At 44.8% G+C, this 14148-nt stretch overlaps 1 protein-coding gene across 1 annotated transcript; it reads right to left on the bottom strand.

Annotated features, from left to right (window-relative positions):
- Positions 1 to 6477: 6477 nt before the first annotated feature.
- Positions 6478 to 9456, bottom strand: LOC127229140 (procathepsin L). The gene is made up of 7 exons (XM_051194150.1): positions 9323 to 9456; positions 8933 to 9055; positions 8697 to 8843; positions 8295 to 8519; positions 7672 to 7834; positions 6985 to 7099; positions 6478 to 6577 (listed from the first exon to the last, which is right to left on the bottom strand). Exons 1-7 carry the CDS (start codon positions 9446 to 9448, stop codon positions 6478 to 6480), a joined length of 999 nt encoding a protein of 332 aa, XP_051050107.1. The 5' UTR covers positions 9449 to 9456.
- Between the last annotated feature and the right edge of the window lie 4692 nt (positions 9457 to 14148).

Raw genomic sequence — 14148 nt, 5'->3', positions numbered from 1 at the left:
CTTTGATCTAGGTCTAAAATCCATACATGAGTGAGTACATGCTGTGTTCCTCTTTTTTTGACTGGGTTACCTCATTCAGGATGGTTTCTTCAAGTGCCATCCACTTGCCTTGCGAATTTCAAGATACCATTATTTTTTTTTTCTGCAGAGTAGTATTCCATTGTGTAGATGTGCCACATCTTCATTAACCATTCTTCAATTGAGGGGCATCTAGGGTGCTTCCAGGATCTTGCTAGTACAAATAGTGATGCTATGAACATAGTTGAACATCAATCCAGCCACATTGAACCTCTTAGAAGAGAAAGTAGGAGGTACCCTTGAACAAATTGGTATAGGAGACCGCTTCCTGAACATAACTCCAGGGGCACAGACACTGAGAGAAACAATTAATAAATGGGACCTCTTCAAACTTAGAAGCTTCTGTAAGGCAAATGACACTGTGGACAAGACCAAACAGCAGCCCACAGACTGGGAAATGATTTTCACCAATCCTATATCCGACAAAGGGTTGATCTCCAAAATACTCAAGAACTAGTCAACAAAACACCAAATAACCCTATTAAAAAATGGGGTACAGAACTGAAGAAAGAATTCTCAATAGAGGAGATCAAAAAGGCTGAAAGACACTTAAGAAAATGCTCCACATCCTTAGCTATCAGGGAAGTGCAAATCAAAACAACTTTGAGATACCATCTTACTCCTGCCAGAATGGCTAAAATTAGAAACACCAACGATGACTCATGTTGGAGATGATGTGGAGAAATGGGAACACTCCTCCTCTGCTGGTAGGAGTGCAAACTCATACAGCCATTTTGGAGATCAGTATGTCAGTTCCTCAGGAAAATGGGAATTAGTTTACCACAGGACCCGGCAATCCCCCTCTTAGGCATATACCCAAAGGATTCACATCCGTGCAACCAGAAGACTTTTAAAAAACAGTTTATATAAACATGGCCTTAAGATACTGAAGGTAAAGAAACTTCTCCCCCCACATCCAGTGCCTGGATCTCAGGGGTTTCCAAATGGTCCTGCATGTCTCTGGAAAGGCAGCAGAGTTTCGTGTAAACCATTCATCAACACAAGTTTTGGCTTTGCGCTTGGCTTCAGCTTCCTAAATGGTGGGAGCTTTGTTACTGGCTTAGAACCACCCCCTGAACCAGGCAGAGTCTGTGTGGAAGTTGCTACACTGAACAGAGGTCTCATTGTTGGAAAGGGATGAAAATGCATTGGAGAATCCATCAACTCTTTTCTACTGGGTGAATCTTGACAAAGAAATGTCTAAATGTAGGAGGAAGAAGGAGGAGACGATTTCAGTGAGAGTAGAAGACACGCTTGTGCCAGGCCATCCAAACATCTGCAGACACAAAATGCACTGATGTACCCTGGAAAGGCCATGGTGCTTGTTTGGCCTTCCTTGCTCTTCTATAACTGTCTTGCAGAAAAATGGCTTTGATGGCTGCTAATTATCAGCAGATGTGGCATGAATATTTCTTTTAAACCCACCCATGTTTACCTTTCTTTGAACCTCGGTTATTCCACGTTGGGCCATAGACAACCACACTAATCCACTTTCATTGCCGGGGACATAGATAATGAAACAAACGTTTAAGTCAGATTATTGCTCAGCATCCTGGTTCAGGCAATGGAAAGGAGCCAATGTGTGGGGGTTAATTCTGAGGTTAGTAGCCCCCAAACCCTCTTCCAGGTCTCAAGGTTTCTCTTTCTCTGTGCCTCTTGCCACCCTCTGACTTCTCCTACAGAAGAGGACATCATACCAGCAGAGATGCCATGTGTGTGTAAAGCACACTTGGAGAAGTGGCTGTCCCCTCCTTGTCTAGGGCCTGTGTAACCCACCCTGAACTTGTAGGTGCTTTGGGCAGTTGAGCAATGGGCTGGAAGGACAGCCAGCTTCCGCGTGTTAGTTCTATGCAGTAGGTACTGGTTTCTTTCTCCTGGGACCCTATAGAGTTGAGGCGCCTGGAACCCGCGCTCCAGGTCTGATTTAGGGACAGTTCTATCAAGAGCAGGAAGCAGAAGCCTATGATTTGAGCAGGTGGGAAGAGGGTCAGGGCACGTGGGGGAAGTTGATGGACAAATGAACTCCACTGTTTCAATTAAGGGTTTTTATGTCTGGGCTTAAAAGCCTCACAATGCATAGATCCTGGGAAGGGACAGACTTTTGTTTGCTCTAAATGGTCAATGGAGGACACTCCCATGAGGTGTAGGGACACATGCTGTCTCAGATGCTGGTGGTGCCGGGTAGATGTGGGACCCCAGCCCTGCCCAGCCAGGCTGCCTTCAAAGGTTCCATTTGGGTCAGCTGGACCAGGCTCCAAAGGTTTCTATTGGCTTCACCTGTGCACCACACTTAGCAAAGAGTTCTTTGAAGTCAGTTAAGCAAAACCGGTATTCTGAATACCTGTTTGTACTTCATACTTGATCAGGTTCCTGCCCTGTCCCTACCATGTTCCGGTTTGACAGCTGCTGGATCTGGTCTGCTTGCAGCAAGAATCCTGTTAGGGCTGCCTGGCCAGAATCCTGCTGATGTTGCACTCCGTTCCTGCTCTGTAGGGCACAGCCATGACTGTGCTGTATTCTGAGTTAAGCCTATCTTCTTCCCCAGCCAACCCCCCCCCCCCCCTACAATGGTGCTCTGCCTGTCTTACTGATCCTTGAGATATCTCATTATGGTTGAAGGCCATTGGTAACTCTTGTCCTTAGTAGCCCTTATTCTGTTCTCCATGATTCTGTCGTGACAGCGCATGACCTGGAATGCAAGCAGAGATAAGGGCTCTGGGGAATCCTTGGACTTTCAATTTCTGATGATCACTGGGCTGAAGTTTGTTCCACTTCTCCAAATACTCTCAGTCTGAGATTCCTTTTAGGAAATCAAATTGATGCGGGCAATGGGGGATGAGTACAAGGGAAGGGTGAAAGCCAGGACCCCGAGCTCAGCTGAGTGCTGCTTACTGAAAGGCTGGGTCGTCTTGGTTACATCTTCCCTTTACAGGGCTACTGAGGCCACTCTTGTGTAATTCTGCACCCTTCACTGATGTGGTCACACTCATGTATCTATACCGTGGGCACCAGTGCAGACACCTGTCCCTTAGGAACTGTGCCTGATGTAGCCTCCAGAGATAACAATATACTTTCCTGAGCCATGCAGACAGGATGTTTGTTTTCGTTTTTGAATGAAGGTCTCACTGTGTAGCCCAGGCTGCCCTTGAACTCACAGAGGTCTATCTGCTGCCTCTTTGCCTCCTCTGCGCTGGGATTGAAGGTGTGCCCCATCATGCCCCACCTTCTTTGAACCGTTTTGATGGAGGCTGGAATCTGAGACCCTAAGGCGTTGATGGAGAAGCACGTGCAAATGTTCACAACAGTGCCTGGAGCTGGGTGTTCCGCTTCATTAGAAAGGGCCGCTGGGCCCACACTGAAAGGCCCCTTCTCTGGAGTAATTCCCTATTCTTGTGGAGCACCGCGGCAGGGGCCCCTTCCTCTGCATGTGTGACATCATTCCACAGACATCCAGCATGCAGAGTGGACATTTTTGTATATTCCATATAAAGGACCGTAAGACACACAAGTCCTCTTTGTTGCCTTTTAGAACTTAGCAGAATGCTTTCAATACTAATCCGGGTGTGGCACTTATCAGAACCTATTTTTGTTGTTGTTCTACAAATACGCTGCATTTTCTTTATCCACCCTCCAGCGGGTGGACGGTGGACTGCTTACCCTTGGAGTGGCTCTGAGTTGCACACTGTTTTGGCATAGTGTCCATCTCTATGTCTCTTATGCAGTGCATGGGTGGGAGACATACCATTCTGACATTTCCCAGGCTGTCCCATAGTGGCTGTGAGACTTCCCTTCTTACAAACATTTATCTGCATTCTCCATTCATGTGTGTCTTTCTGGTGCGTATGCCGGTTTGCCATGTGTGTACGGTTCCCACAGAGCCAGGAGAGGATGTGGGGTCCTTGAGAAGAGCAGTCGTGTGTGTGCTGGGAACCAAGCCAGGTCTTCTGTAAGAACAGGCAGTGTTCCTAAGTACCGAGCATCCCCAGCCCCTTCCCTTACACTTTTAATAAACAAGACTGCGGGTTTTCTGAGTCTTCATTTCTACCCACGGGTTAGATTTCCGCTTTGGATACTAATGAACAATCACCTGTTTCTTTCTTATTAGTTCTTTGACTGAGGAAAGTTATAGACTTAATAAATACAAATTGGTCCTACGGATACTAAACTCACACCTTAAACACAGACTATTCTAAAGCTCCTGTCTAGAAATATTTCCACTTATACATACGCATCAGAAGAATGACTGGCAATGTGACACATAAAACATGTACTGATTGATGTCAGTATGCCTTGACTCAACTCGTTACTCCTTATTCTGGGTTTGGAATGCAGGCAGCTCAGGTCCACATCTGCTAGGCATAGCTTTGAGGCATATGATTCGCTGACTTCAAGGCTTGACTTCATCCCGTATAAATGGGGACTGTAGCCAGGAGCTTTTCTTTGTCTCCTCAGGTCCCTCCCACTGGGCCTGTTTCTCTCCTGCCCACTAGCACCCTCAGCCACTTATAAGCTAATTGTTTAGAGGCTTAATATTAGTTATAATTTCTTGGCCTATGGCTCTTATGGAGCTTAATCTTGTTTAGGCAAGGCCTGCGGGACATGGACCCTGGAAACTTGTGCTAAAGTTCACTTGTGCTAAAGCAGCTTGCTGTGTCCCCTATACCTGCATTGTCGTGTGCAATCTCATGTAACATGTATATGTAACCTCATGGTTGCACCCCAATCTTATGGGTGTGTGTATCTGTCGATATTAAATGTTGCTCTAAGTTTACAGACTCCGAAGGGGTCCAGCACTGACCACTGAGTACAAAAGTGAAATCCCAGAACAATATGTGTCACATAAACAAAATTTAAATTAAACAAAATTCTTATTGGCTAGCTCTGTCTCAAATATTAAGTCTTGGCTTACCGGAGACCTTACAACTTGAATCTCCCACTACCTCTCCCAAAATCCTCCTCATCTCCTAGTCTATCTTACTTTCCTATTGGCCAACAGTGCTTTATTCATTAACCAATAAGAGAAAGGTATTTACAGAATGACATCCCCCATCAGCTGTGTGTTAATTCATAAGGAAAACAAGGAAGGTTGAAAGAGGTGGTGGTGCACACGCCTTTAATCCCAGAACCCAGAAAGCAGAGGCAGGTGGATCTGTGTGAGTTTGAGGGCAGCCTTGTCAATAAAGTGAGTTCCGGGAGGGCCAAAGCTGTTACACAGAGAAACCTTTGTCTTGAAGAATAAAAAAGGAGAATGTATGGGGGAATTATTAAGGGTGACACTGGCAGTTGGAGGATGCGGACGCTGGGTTGGAGATGCTAGCGTTTACTATTATGTCATTTTTGTTGTTCGGTGTTATTTGAAGTGTTCTAGTGAAAAAATTGCTGCAGTAACAAAACAAATGATGAACAAAGCCATCTAGTCCAACACTTTGACAGGACAGGGGCAGTGGCAGGAAAATCGACTTCCATCTCAGACACCAGACCAGCGCACTGCCAACTTCCTCCCACCACCTCCCCAGAGTTAAGTGAATTAATGAAGGCATCTCCTTGTACACGTGTATTTGGAAAGGGACTGTATACAGAGAGACACTCTTGTGCTCTGTAAGGCAACACCACGCTTTTTATCCGGTTTAACATTCCATTTCCCTCTCTGAGGCAGGAGACAAATAACCTCTCTGGGACTGTAGTATCCTCCCCTTCAGGCCCAACACTTCCCCCAATTCGAGAGGTGAAGAAATATATATGGTAAAAATTTTCAAACAATAAAAGTGTAGATGAAATCACTGAATGAAGGGAAGCAATGGTTTTGTTCTGATGTTCTCAAAACGGGGCTAAGGTTCAGGCACAATTCGGTGCAACTGCCCACGGTGCCATCTCACTACACGAAATGGCAAACGATTTAAACTTTCGAAATTTGCGTGGGATTAAAAATTAAAATTTCAAGAAATTTCATTTAGATTTTTTGATTATTCCTTGCTCCCTGGTTCATGAAGAGTATATAAAAGTCTGGATAGAACCCTGATGATGGCTGGAAAATTGACCTGATGACACAGTCGCCTTTCCCTTCCCCTTTAAACACCTTAGCCACCTCACTGTGTCTTCACACTCCCTTGCACATGTGACTAAGAGAAGCCACTGTCAACAAATCACAAGGAAGCACCGTCCGTCTTTTACAAATTTTTATACAGTCTTTTCTACTTTTATAAAATCATGTACATCTTACAAAAACTGAAAAATCAGAAGTCATTAATACATAGCAGCAGAGTGGCAGTAAGTTTGGACTCAGTAAAATGTCCCAGAGTTTCATAGCATAGCATAGACATTCAGTGACTCAGCTGGTCCGTGAAGAGGGAAGCCCTTCTCGGTGGACACCGTTCCCTCTTCTTGTTGCTGTCCATGGGCTCACACAGTAGGGTAGAGCGCATATGTAGCAATTCCACAGTTGTTGTTCTGGTCTCGAGCCATCTTTATGTAGCCATTCACTCCCCAGTTTTCACCCCAGCTGGAAGAAGAATGTATTCACCATCAGTAGGAAGAACACTGAGTAGAAGCTTCATTACATCAACACCCCCATTGAGACACAGACACAGAGGTCACACGTAATTGACAGCGTGAGAGATGGCAGAAATCACCTCTTGGATACCAGCTGTTGCATGATACACCACTGTGAATCTCAGCAGAGAAAGGACAGGGCGTCTCCCACCTACAATGGCTGATACCTAGAAACTCAGTGGTTCTTATTCCATCTTATCACTCTCCAAACCATGGCAGTCTAATCATTATAATCACTGTAAAACTTCTTCACTCACAGTTTGTGGGGTTAATTGCTGAGAACTGAACCCTAATACTGTCTGCAAATGTTACTTCTCATTGAGTGTTTCAAATGTGAATGTTTGGGGTTAGTTTTACCTGTTCTTGACCAGCCAGTACTTTTTGCCATCTGATTCTTCACCATAGCCAACCAGCAGGACAGCGTGATCCAGGAAAATTAAGTCGTTGCTACAGTTTGCCTCGTAATACATGCCTGGTGGATGAAATCAAAGCCGAATGAGAGGCTGCAGTGACCCCACAGTGACTGCTGTCTCCAGCAATAATGCAAACATTTCTAATTTTGGTGCACGGACAGACAGACAGGAGTGATTGTGTGTTAGCAAGGCTTGGGACATAAGCATATATGGAGAATAATCACAAAAAAAGGTTAGCATCGATATAAAGAACCTTGATTTCTGGCTAAATGTGCTAGTTCATGGAAACCACATGAAATACAAAATATAGGAATTGAGTAGCACCCCCTAGACTGACCTACAGAAGGGGAATATCTACTTAGAACCCTAAAGATTAAGGAACTGTAAAAAAAAAAATCCAGTAACATTAAGTGACATAAAACTTGAGCTTGCTAATGAAAGAAACAATGCTAGACACAAGTTCATGGGATTGTTCTTAATGGATGTCAAGCACAAACAAAAGAGATCAGTATTGTTCCTGTTGAATTAATATTTACAACTCAAGATGTTAACCTCAAAATTAATCATGAAGTGGGTGAGGCGGAGTGGAGGCCCCACCTTTCTTGAGATTACTGAGAAGAAGCTCACTTACCACCCCTGTAGAACTGGAAGGAAGGGTGCTTAGAATCAATTGCAACAGAGATTGGCCCCACGGTAGCCACGGCCTTCATTAGCAAATGCTCGCTTGGTGGAATTCTCACAAAGCCCGTGACATTAGCTGCAGAATACTTAGGATTGTACCTGCAGGTTGTATTCTAGGAAGACAAAGGTAAAACAAATATCATGCTTGTTGCCATCTACGTCCTGAGGACCATGAGTAAGAACCATAGGCGACATAGCATCTTTGCTGAGGATCTCCAAGTGCATGTGTTCATAAAATTTCACAAGTCCTGGCAAGCTGGTAGAAATTATCTAATGTATTTTCCATGATACCCCATGGATATTCTTACTGATAATAATTTTTCACAGTGGAGAAACCTGTGCTATTTGTGGAATAGTTTGCATATATTCCAAGTGAACACAAGCAAGGTCAGCTTCACGGAAACCATGGAATCAGACCGGCATGCAGAGGCTGACGCTTTATTGGCATCAGTGAGGATTTAATAGGATGGAGTCTATCATGGAAAGATTAATTCTGACAACAGGGTATTGTCTGTACAATTGTTCTGTTTCTTACGATCTGAGCTGGAGTGACAACTAAGGATTCCTACTTACCCGTGCTTCATAAGGATAGGACTCACTGGTGTCCAAACCTCCATTGTCCTTCACATACTGGAAGGCAGCATCCATCCAGCCCCCATCACAGCCTTTGTTTCCATATGACCAGGAGCAGTCCACTAAGTTCTGTTCACTCAGAGGGACCAGCTTCCCTGTTTTCCGGAACATTTGTCCTACTAAGGAACCAACGGCACTAAATGCCCAACAAGCACCACATTTACCCTAAAAAGAAACAAAGAGCTGTCATCTACAAAATTACAAGAGACATTTGATAGCAAATTTCAGATTTAATAATTACACTTGGAAGTTTGTGCCAAGCCACAGTTAGTAAGACATGGATGTCATTTCCTTCCAAGTTTCCTAGTGGACAGTGACACCTGAGTGTGTGAAGTGTCTTACCTGGTGTTTCACAGGCGTCACATAGCCATGCTTTCTCCAATCCACGGACTTGGGGACATCCCCCAGCAGAGGCTCCTGGAATAGGCTCATCTCAGTGGTGCTCATGCCTCGAAAGCCAGTCATCACTTCCTTGAATTCTGTATTTGTCTTCGAGAAAAAGTAACCCAATGTTTGCAGAGGGAGAGACCACTCACAGAGATCTGAGAATCCTTCCCTGTCATCCCTGTCACACTCACCAAGTCACCGAAAGCGTTCATCTCCAAGCTGAAGCCATGCTTCCCCTTAGCATAGTCCTCGTTGTGCAGCTCGATCATCTTCCTGTTGTTCTCCCACACCGCCCTCTTCTGCCCTTCTTCGTTCTGGAACAAACACAGTGTGTGCTCTTTCTCCACTTAAAGCCCCACCCTCACTCCCTCAGTGAACCTGCTGGTGAGAAGCCAGTGAGTCTGTAACCCCCGGAAGCCACAACCCAGACCCCATGTCAGCAGGGCCATTTCCCATCAGTGCCCATGTATGGTGATCAAGCAAGGGAGGAACTGGATTCCATAATGTGAGCTCTATATAAATTTTCCACAGCATGGGCCATTGCCTCTGTGCTGCCGCTGGGTAGTTTCCATGGCACCAACCATCATGTATGTTTTCCCATGTCTTGTCTTCCATTCATGCCATTCAGCATCCAAACTGGAATCATGCAATGGAGCAGCTGAGACCACCCCCAAGCATAGAGTGGCCAGGAATAAAGTAGGAATCATGTTTCCAGAACCTGGATATGGTGAAGAATTGAGACTATCATCGTAGAAATTCTTCAACGAATTGTTATTTCTACATAAGATGTTAAGGCCACTATGGTGAAATAACACTATTTTAACCACATTTCAGTGATTATTGACACAGATAAGAATGAAGAAGGCTGTAAGCCCACATAAGCGAAACATTTTCATGAGTCAAACAAAATGAGCGCAGCTGCCCAGGGCTCCAGGTTTTGGAGTGTGTGTACTGTGCATTTAGATCAACTCAGAAGCTGGATGCAACTGAGGGTCAAAGCAACTAACCTCTTAGGACATAGTTGGCCCAGGTTTTATTCCAGTGAAACCAAAGTCTCCCAAGCTAATGGTAACTGAAGTACAATGGGACCCCCCATTACATACAAGGAGATTTGCAAGACTTGGGTGGGATCACAGGCCATCTTTTCTTGGCCAGTGTGCACAGGAGACAGACGACCTCTTGGCCATTTCATTTTTGAAATCTTGATGGAATTTCTTCTCTAGAGTATCTTGAAAGGACAGCGGGTAGGAATCTGTCTGTCCCATTCTGGGAGGAGGACTCAGAATTCTTCCTAACTGTACCATAGCCTCCAATTTGGGGGCAGGGAGGGAGAAGGGGAGGTTAAGCTAATGCCAGATTTAGGCTTTACAAGGTTTTGCATGGGGTACTCCTGAAAGGGCAGGACCAACATGCTACTCCTTGGGCACATGCCACATATGACCAGAGGATTGTCCTCAACCTTCACGTTTATATGAGAATTGGCATATGGAGTGACGGAGATGGCAGCTTGTACACAGGAACACTGATAATTCATGTACCCATGTAACGAGCAGCAATCAAATAGACTCTGCTAAATTACAGAGGAAGCATTGCCTGACTTGACACTTTGGAGACTTTGCCCACACCTGGTCTCCTGAAAAGTCTGGTGACCTCCTGGGATGTCTAACAGACTTCCTTTGCATCCTCACACAAGGTCTACTAAAGCTAGGGCTGATACGATCATTCCTGAGGGGTCTTCCTGGTGCTGCAGGCGTCTCTCCAATGCCCTCCTCCAGGACAGTTCCCAGTCTGCCTGGGCAGTGCTCAGGAGCTCACCTGCGATGTCCACAGCTGGGCAGGTGTTCTTCCCAGTCTCAGGTCTTCAGAGGCTGTTGAGATCCCAGGCTCTGTCCCAGCTGCATGTGGATCCAGGCTTTAAACCCACATCTGTGTCTCCAGGACAGAGTTCCTGCCCAGTTACCACTCCCTGCATGACCAGGTGGCCATGGAACTGGACCTCCAGGCTGTGGAACTATAGGCACTTACTGATACTGACACTGGTGTCCACCCTGTCCTGGGGCATTGGGTGTGGGCTTCCTGGTGGACAGTGGGGAAAGGAGCCTTGGGTCCATGCTTCAGAAAATTAGAGTGTGAATCTAGTGACCACAGTGTGCATTTTAGGGAATGTGCTAGAACACAACATTCAGCAACCCTTTCCCAGGCTTTGTGTATCAGAGGCATCATAAGATCAGTAATCTCTTTGCTCCTGGGCCTTCCATGTGATTCCATCCATGAAGCACTCTCCCAGTGGATCTGTGAGAATGACATGTGGGGCAGGTGTGAGGAGCTCAGGCTGTGCCTGGAGCCTCAGCATTGCTCAGTGGTGACATCGTCTGCATCAGCACCACCACAGCAGCATCTCCTCTAGCAGAGTGTTCCCTGCCAGGAGTAACTGGTCCTCAGAGGTGGGGCTGTCCTCCCCTGGAACACCCAGCTTAGGGATGTGTGCACCTGGCTGTCTCTTCAGAGGAGCTTTACTCTCCTCTCCATGGGCTGTGATGGCACAGGGATTAATCTTGCCTATGTATGTGCTATGTATAAAATATTACATACAATGTACGTCATTACTTTGTGGGATACTGCACATATCATAGAATTTACCTTCTCAATATGAATATGCTGTGAATCAATGGTTTCACTATGTTATGTATCCATCACTGTCGTCTGGATACAGCACACTTTCACCACCTTAAAAATCGTGCCACGTGTATTGATCATATTCAGTCTGAAATTCCCCTTCTCTACATTTACATAAATCACCCCCTTTCTCTATGTCTAAAAAGTATTCATCTTTATGCCATCTATTGTGTCTGGGTTATTCAAGATGAAGATTTCATCATCCATCCACACTGTGACGTGTGTCAGTACTTCCTATGGATTCATGACCAAAAACGATCCTTTATATAATACTGTCTTTGTTAATCCATTCCCGTGAAGGAGTATTTGTCTCTTCCTGTAATTTTTGAATAATATAATTGTCCTAGTACATCTGTGCACAAGATTTTCTTTGAACACACATTGCCTTTCCTCTTGGGCAAAAATATTAGAGTATAGATATATGCTCATCTTTTTGAGGACAAACCCTCAGCAGCATGATGGGAGACATCAAGACACCCTCTAGAGGAGCTCTAGTTTTGTATGACCTTTCCATCTACACTTTGCTCTCTGCAAAAGCAGGTGTATGGACTTCATAAATAAAAATATTTTCCTGAAATTCCTGAATCTTGATAACTTTAATTATGCAGAACAACATAGCTCCCTTCTGAAACATTATGCCAGCAATGTCTGTATTGAAAAGAAAGGGTAAAGCATGAATGAGGAGCCATGTGCAGGAATGGTCTCAGGATACCCCATGTGTTGCTTACTCATCACCTGCAGCAGCTCTCGAGCCTTGACAACTCCATCCCAAGCTTGAGGAGACACAAAGGCTGAATGGCAGATATGAATAGCCCTCAGTTTTATTCTCTGAAAGTTATAGCAACTGCACCAACTGTATAAGATTGAGTATGCACATAGTACACAGACATACATGTAGTCAAAACATTCATCCACATCAAATAATGAATCAAAATATAAAAGGAAATTTAGAGAAAAATTGAATATTACATTTTGATATAGGCAGTCGTATCCAGAATTTTCTGTCTTGATAATTGAATGGTGTCCAAAGGCCAACCTCACTGACCATGAGTTACTCTGGGAAACTTCCCTGTACATGGTTGGAGCTTTGGCCATCGGTACATGTGTGTAATCCCATTGTACGACACTAGAGTGTGTTGAACTTGCCCTGACTTGTGAACTCGTGGACCACTCTCAGTAACCATGAACTGTTTGTTAGAGTTTGTCCCCCTCACCAGCAGGAGCTCTGTAATCTTCCTTACATTGGCACCTGTGTCCAGGAAGCTCTTCGATCTGAGGAGTTACTTTGACTCTATGAATGAACTTGAGGTTCCCCCCCAAAGGGTGAGAAATTGTAAAATCTGCCAGCTAAGGGAACAGGCCTGAGTCCATAGTGGCACCAATAGTGAATCTTCAACTTTTCCTTCAACTCTTGGGGCCAGTCTCTGGGACAGACTTGCCACCATTTCCTGTGTGGTGTTTCTCTAAAATACTCCTAAGGAAATGGTTTGGCTCAGTGGTTGGGCCCAGCGTAGCTGTGCACATTTTAACCTTAGCACTTAGGGGGATTTCTATGCATTTGAGGCCAGCTTGGCCCTGTAGCCAAAATAGCCATTTCCAGGAGCATGAAGGCTACATAGTGAAACCTTGCCTAGGAAAAGGAAAAACAGTGGCTTGTGATGGGAGGGGTCTAACGGGAGAGAAACTGCTGCAGCTTCATGGAGGAAATGAAGGCTCCTGTAATTTTTCCCTGTTCTCTTCTTGACTTTCTTTCCTGCCATACTCCGTGAACAAGAATCAACACAGTCTAAACTCCTGTGCAGTCCTTGTACTAAAGGGACCCACAGTCAAACTGAGATATGGGGGCATTGTCATCCCATGGAATTAAAGGTAGGCTTTGTAATTCCTGACTTCTCCATGGGTCTGTAAGAATGCTATTTCCCTCCTTTCAGAGTCCTTGGACAATGAAGTCTCTCTGTGTAGTCTTACCATGTTAACAGTAGACAGATTCTCCATAAATGAAGTTTAGTCTGTCCTTCCAGGTTTCATCAGCAAAAAGAAACAACATCGTGAATGTCATTAGGTAAATGTTCTTGTTTTTCTCATTTTTGTTTCCTAAGATATTCAACTAAGGGTCCCCCTTGGCTTTCCTCATGGTTGGGGCACATGCCATGTTGGTTGCAAGGTTTCTGCACAAGCCAAGTTCTCACAATCTGACACTTGGCTCTATCACTGGTACCTCTGCCCTTGTCTCAGTATTCAAGGAGCTGTGTCTGTGCACACATAGCTGTAGAATGCCACAAAGATGTGGGAGTCCTTGGTGTCCACACAAGGGAAAGAAATTAGACCCATGTCTGTAGTTCATGCCAATTGCTCGATGTTGCTGCACTGGTAGTGGGTCTCAAATTGTTCATGTTTTTACCCTTTCTTCTCCTAAAGCATACTTGATATTTGCTATCATTGTGTATTGATGGGAATGCCATTCTGTATATATGTTTCTCATACTGGTTAATGAATAAAGCACTGTTGGCCAATAGGAAGGGAAGATAGGAGGGACTAGGAAACAAGGAGAAAAGAGGAAAAGTAAGGAGAAGTCAAGATGGAAGAGAGAGAAAGTAGAACGCTGGTGGCCTCTCTCTCCGGTAAGATAAGACCGCATGGAGATTAATAGAAATGGGTTAATAATTAAGACAGAGCTAGCCGATAAGAAACAAGTAACTGGCCAACAGAATTATATCCAACACAGAGTCTC

The sequence above is a fragment of the Phodopus roborovskii genome, unplaced genomic scaffold (assembly GCF_943737965.1).
Source record: "Phodopus roborovskii unplaced genomic scaffold, PHOROB, whole genome shotgun sequence".
Lineage (NCBI taxonomy): Eukaryota > Metazoa > Chordata > Mammalia > Rodentia > Cricetidae > Phodopus > Phodopus roborovskii.
The sequence above is the reverse complement of the archived record's forward strand: the minus strand, read 5'-3'. Positions and strand labels throughout refer to the sequence as shown.

Bases quoted from the DNA above. Each gene is read 5' to 3' on its own strand.
- LOC127229140 (XM_051194150.1), bottom strand. From the start codon at position 9,448: ATGATTCCTACTTTATTCCTGGCCACTCTATGCTTGGGGGTGGTCTCA. The intron at 9,056-9,322 runs GTTGGTGCCATG...TGTTTGTTCCAG, and splicing joins ATGGGAAAACATACATGATG to AACGAAGAAGGGCAGAAGAG. The intron at 8,520-8,696 runs GTAAGACACTTC...GTTTCTTTTTAG, and splicing joins TGACGCCTGTGAAACACCAG to GGTAAATGTGGTGCTTGTTG.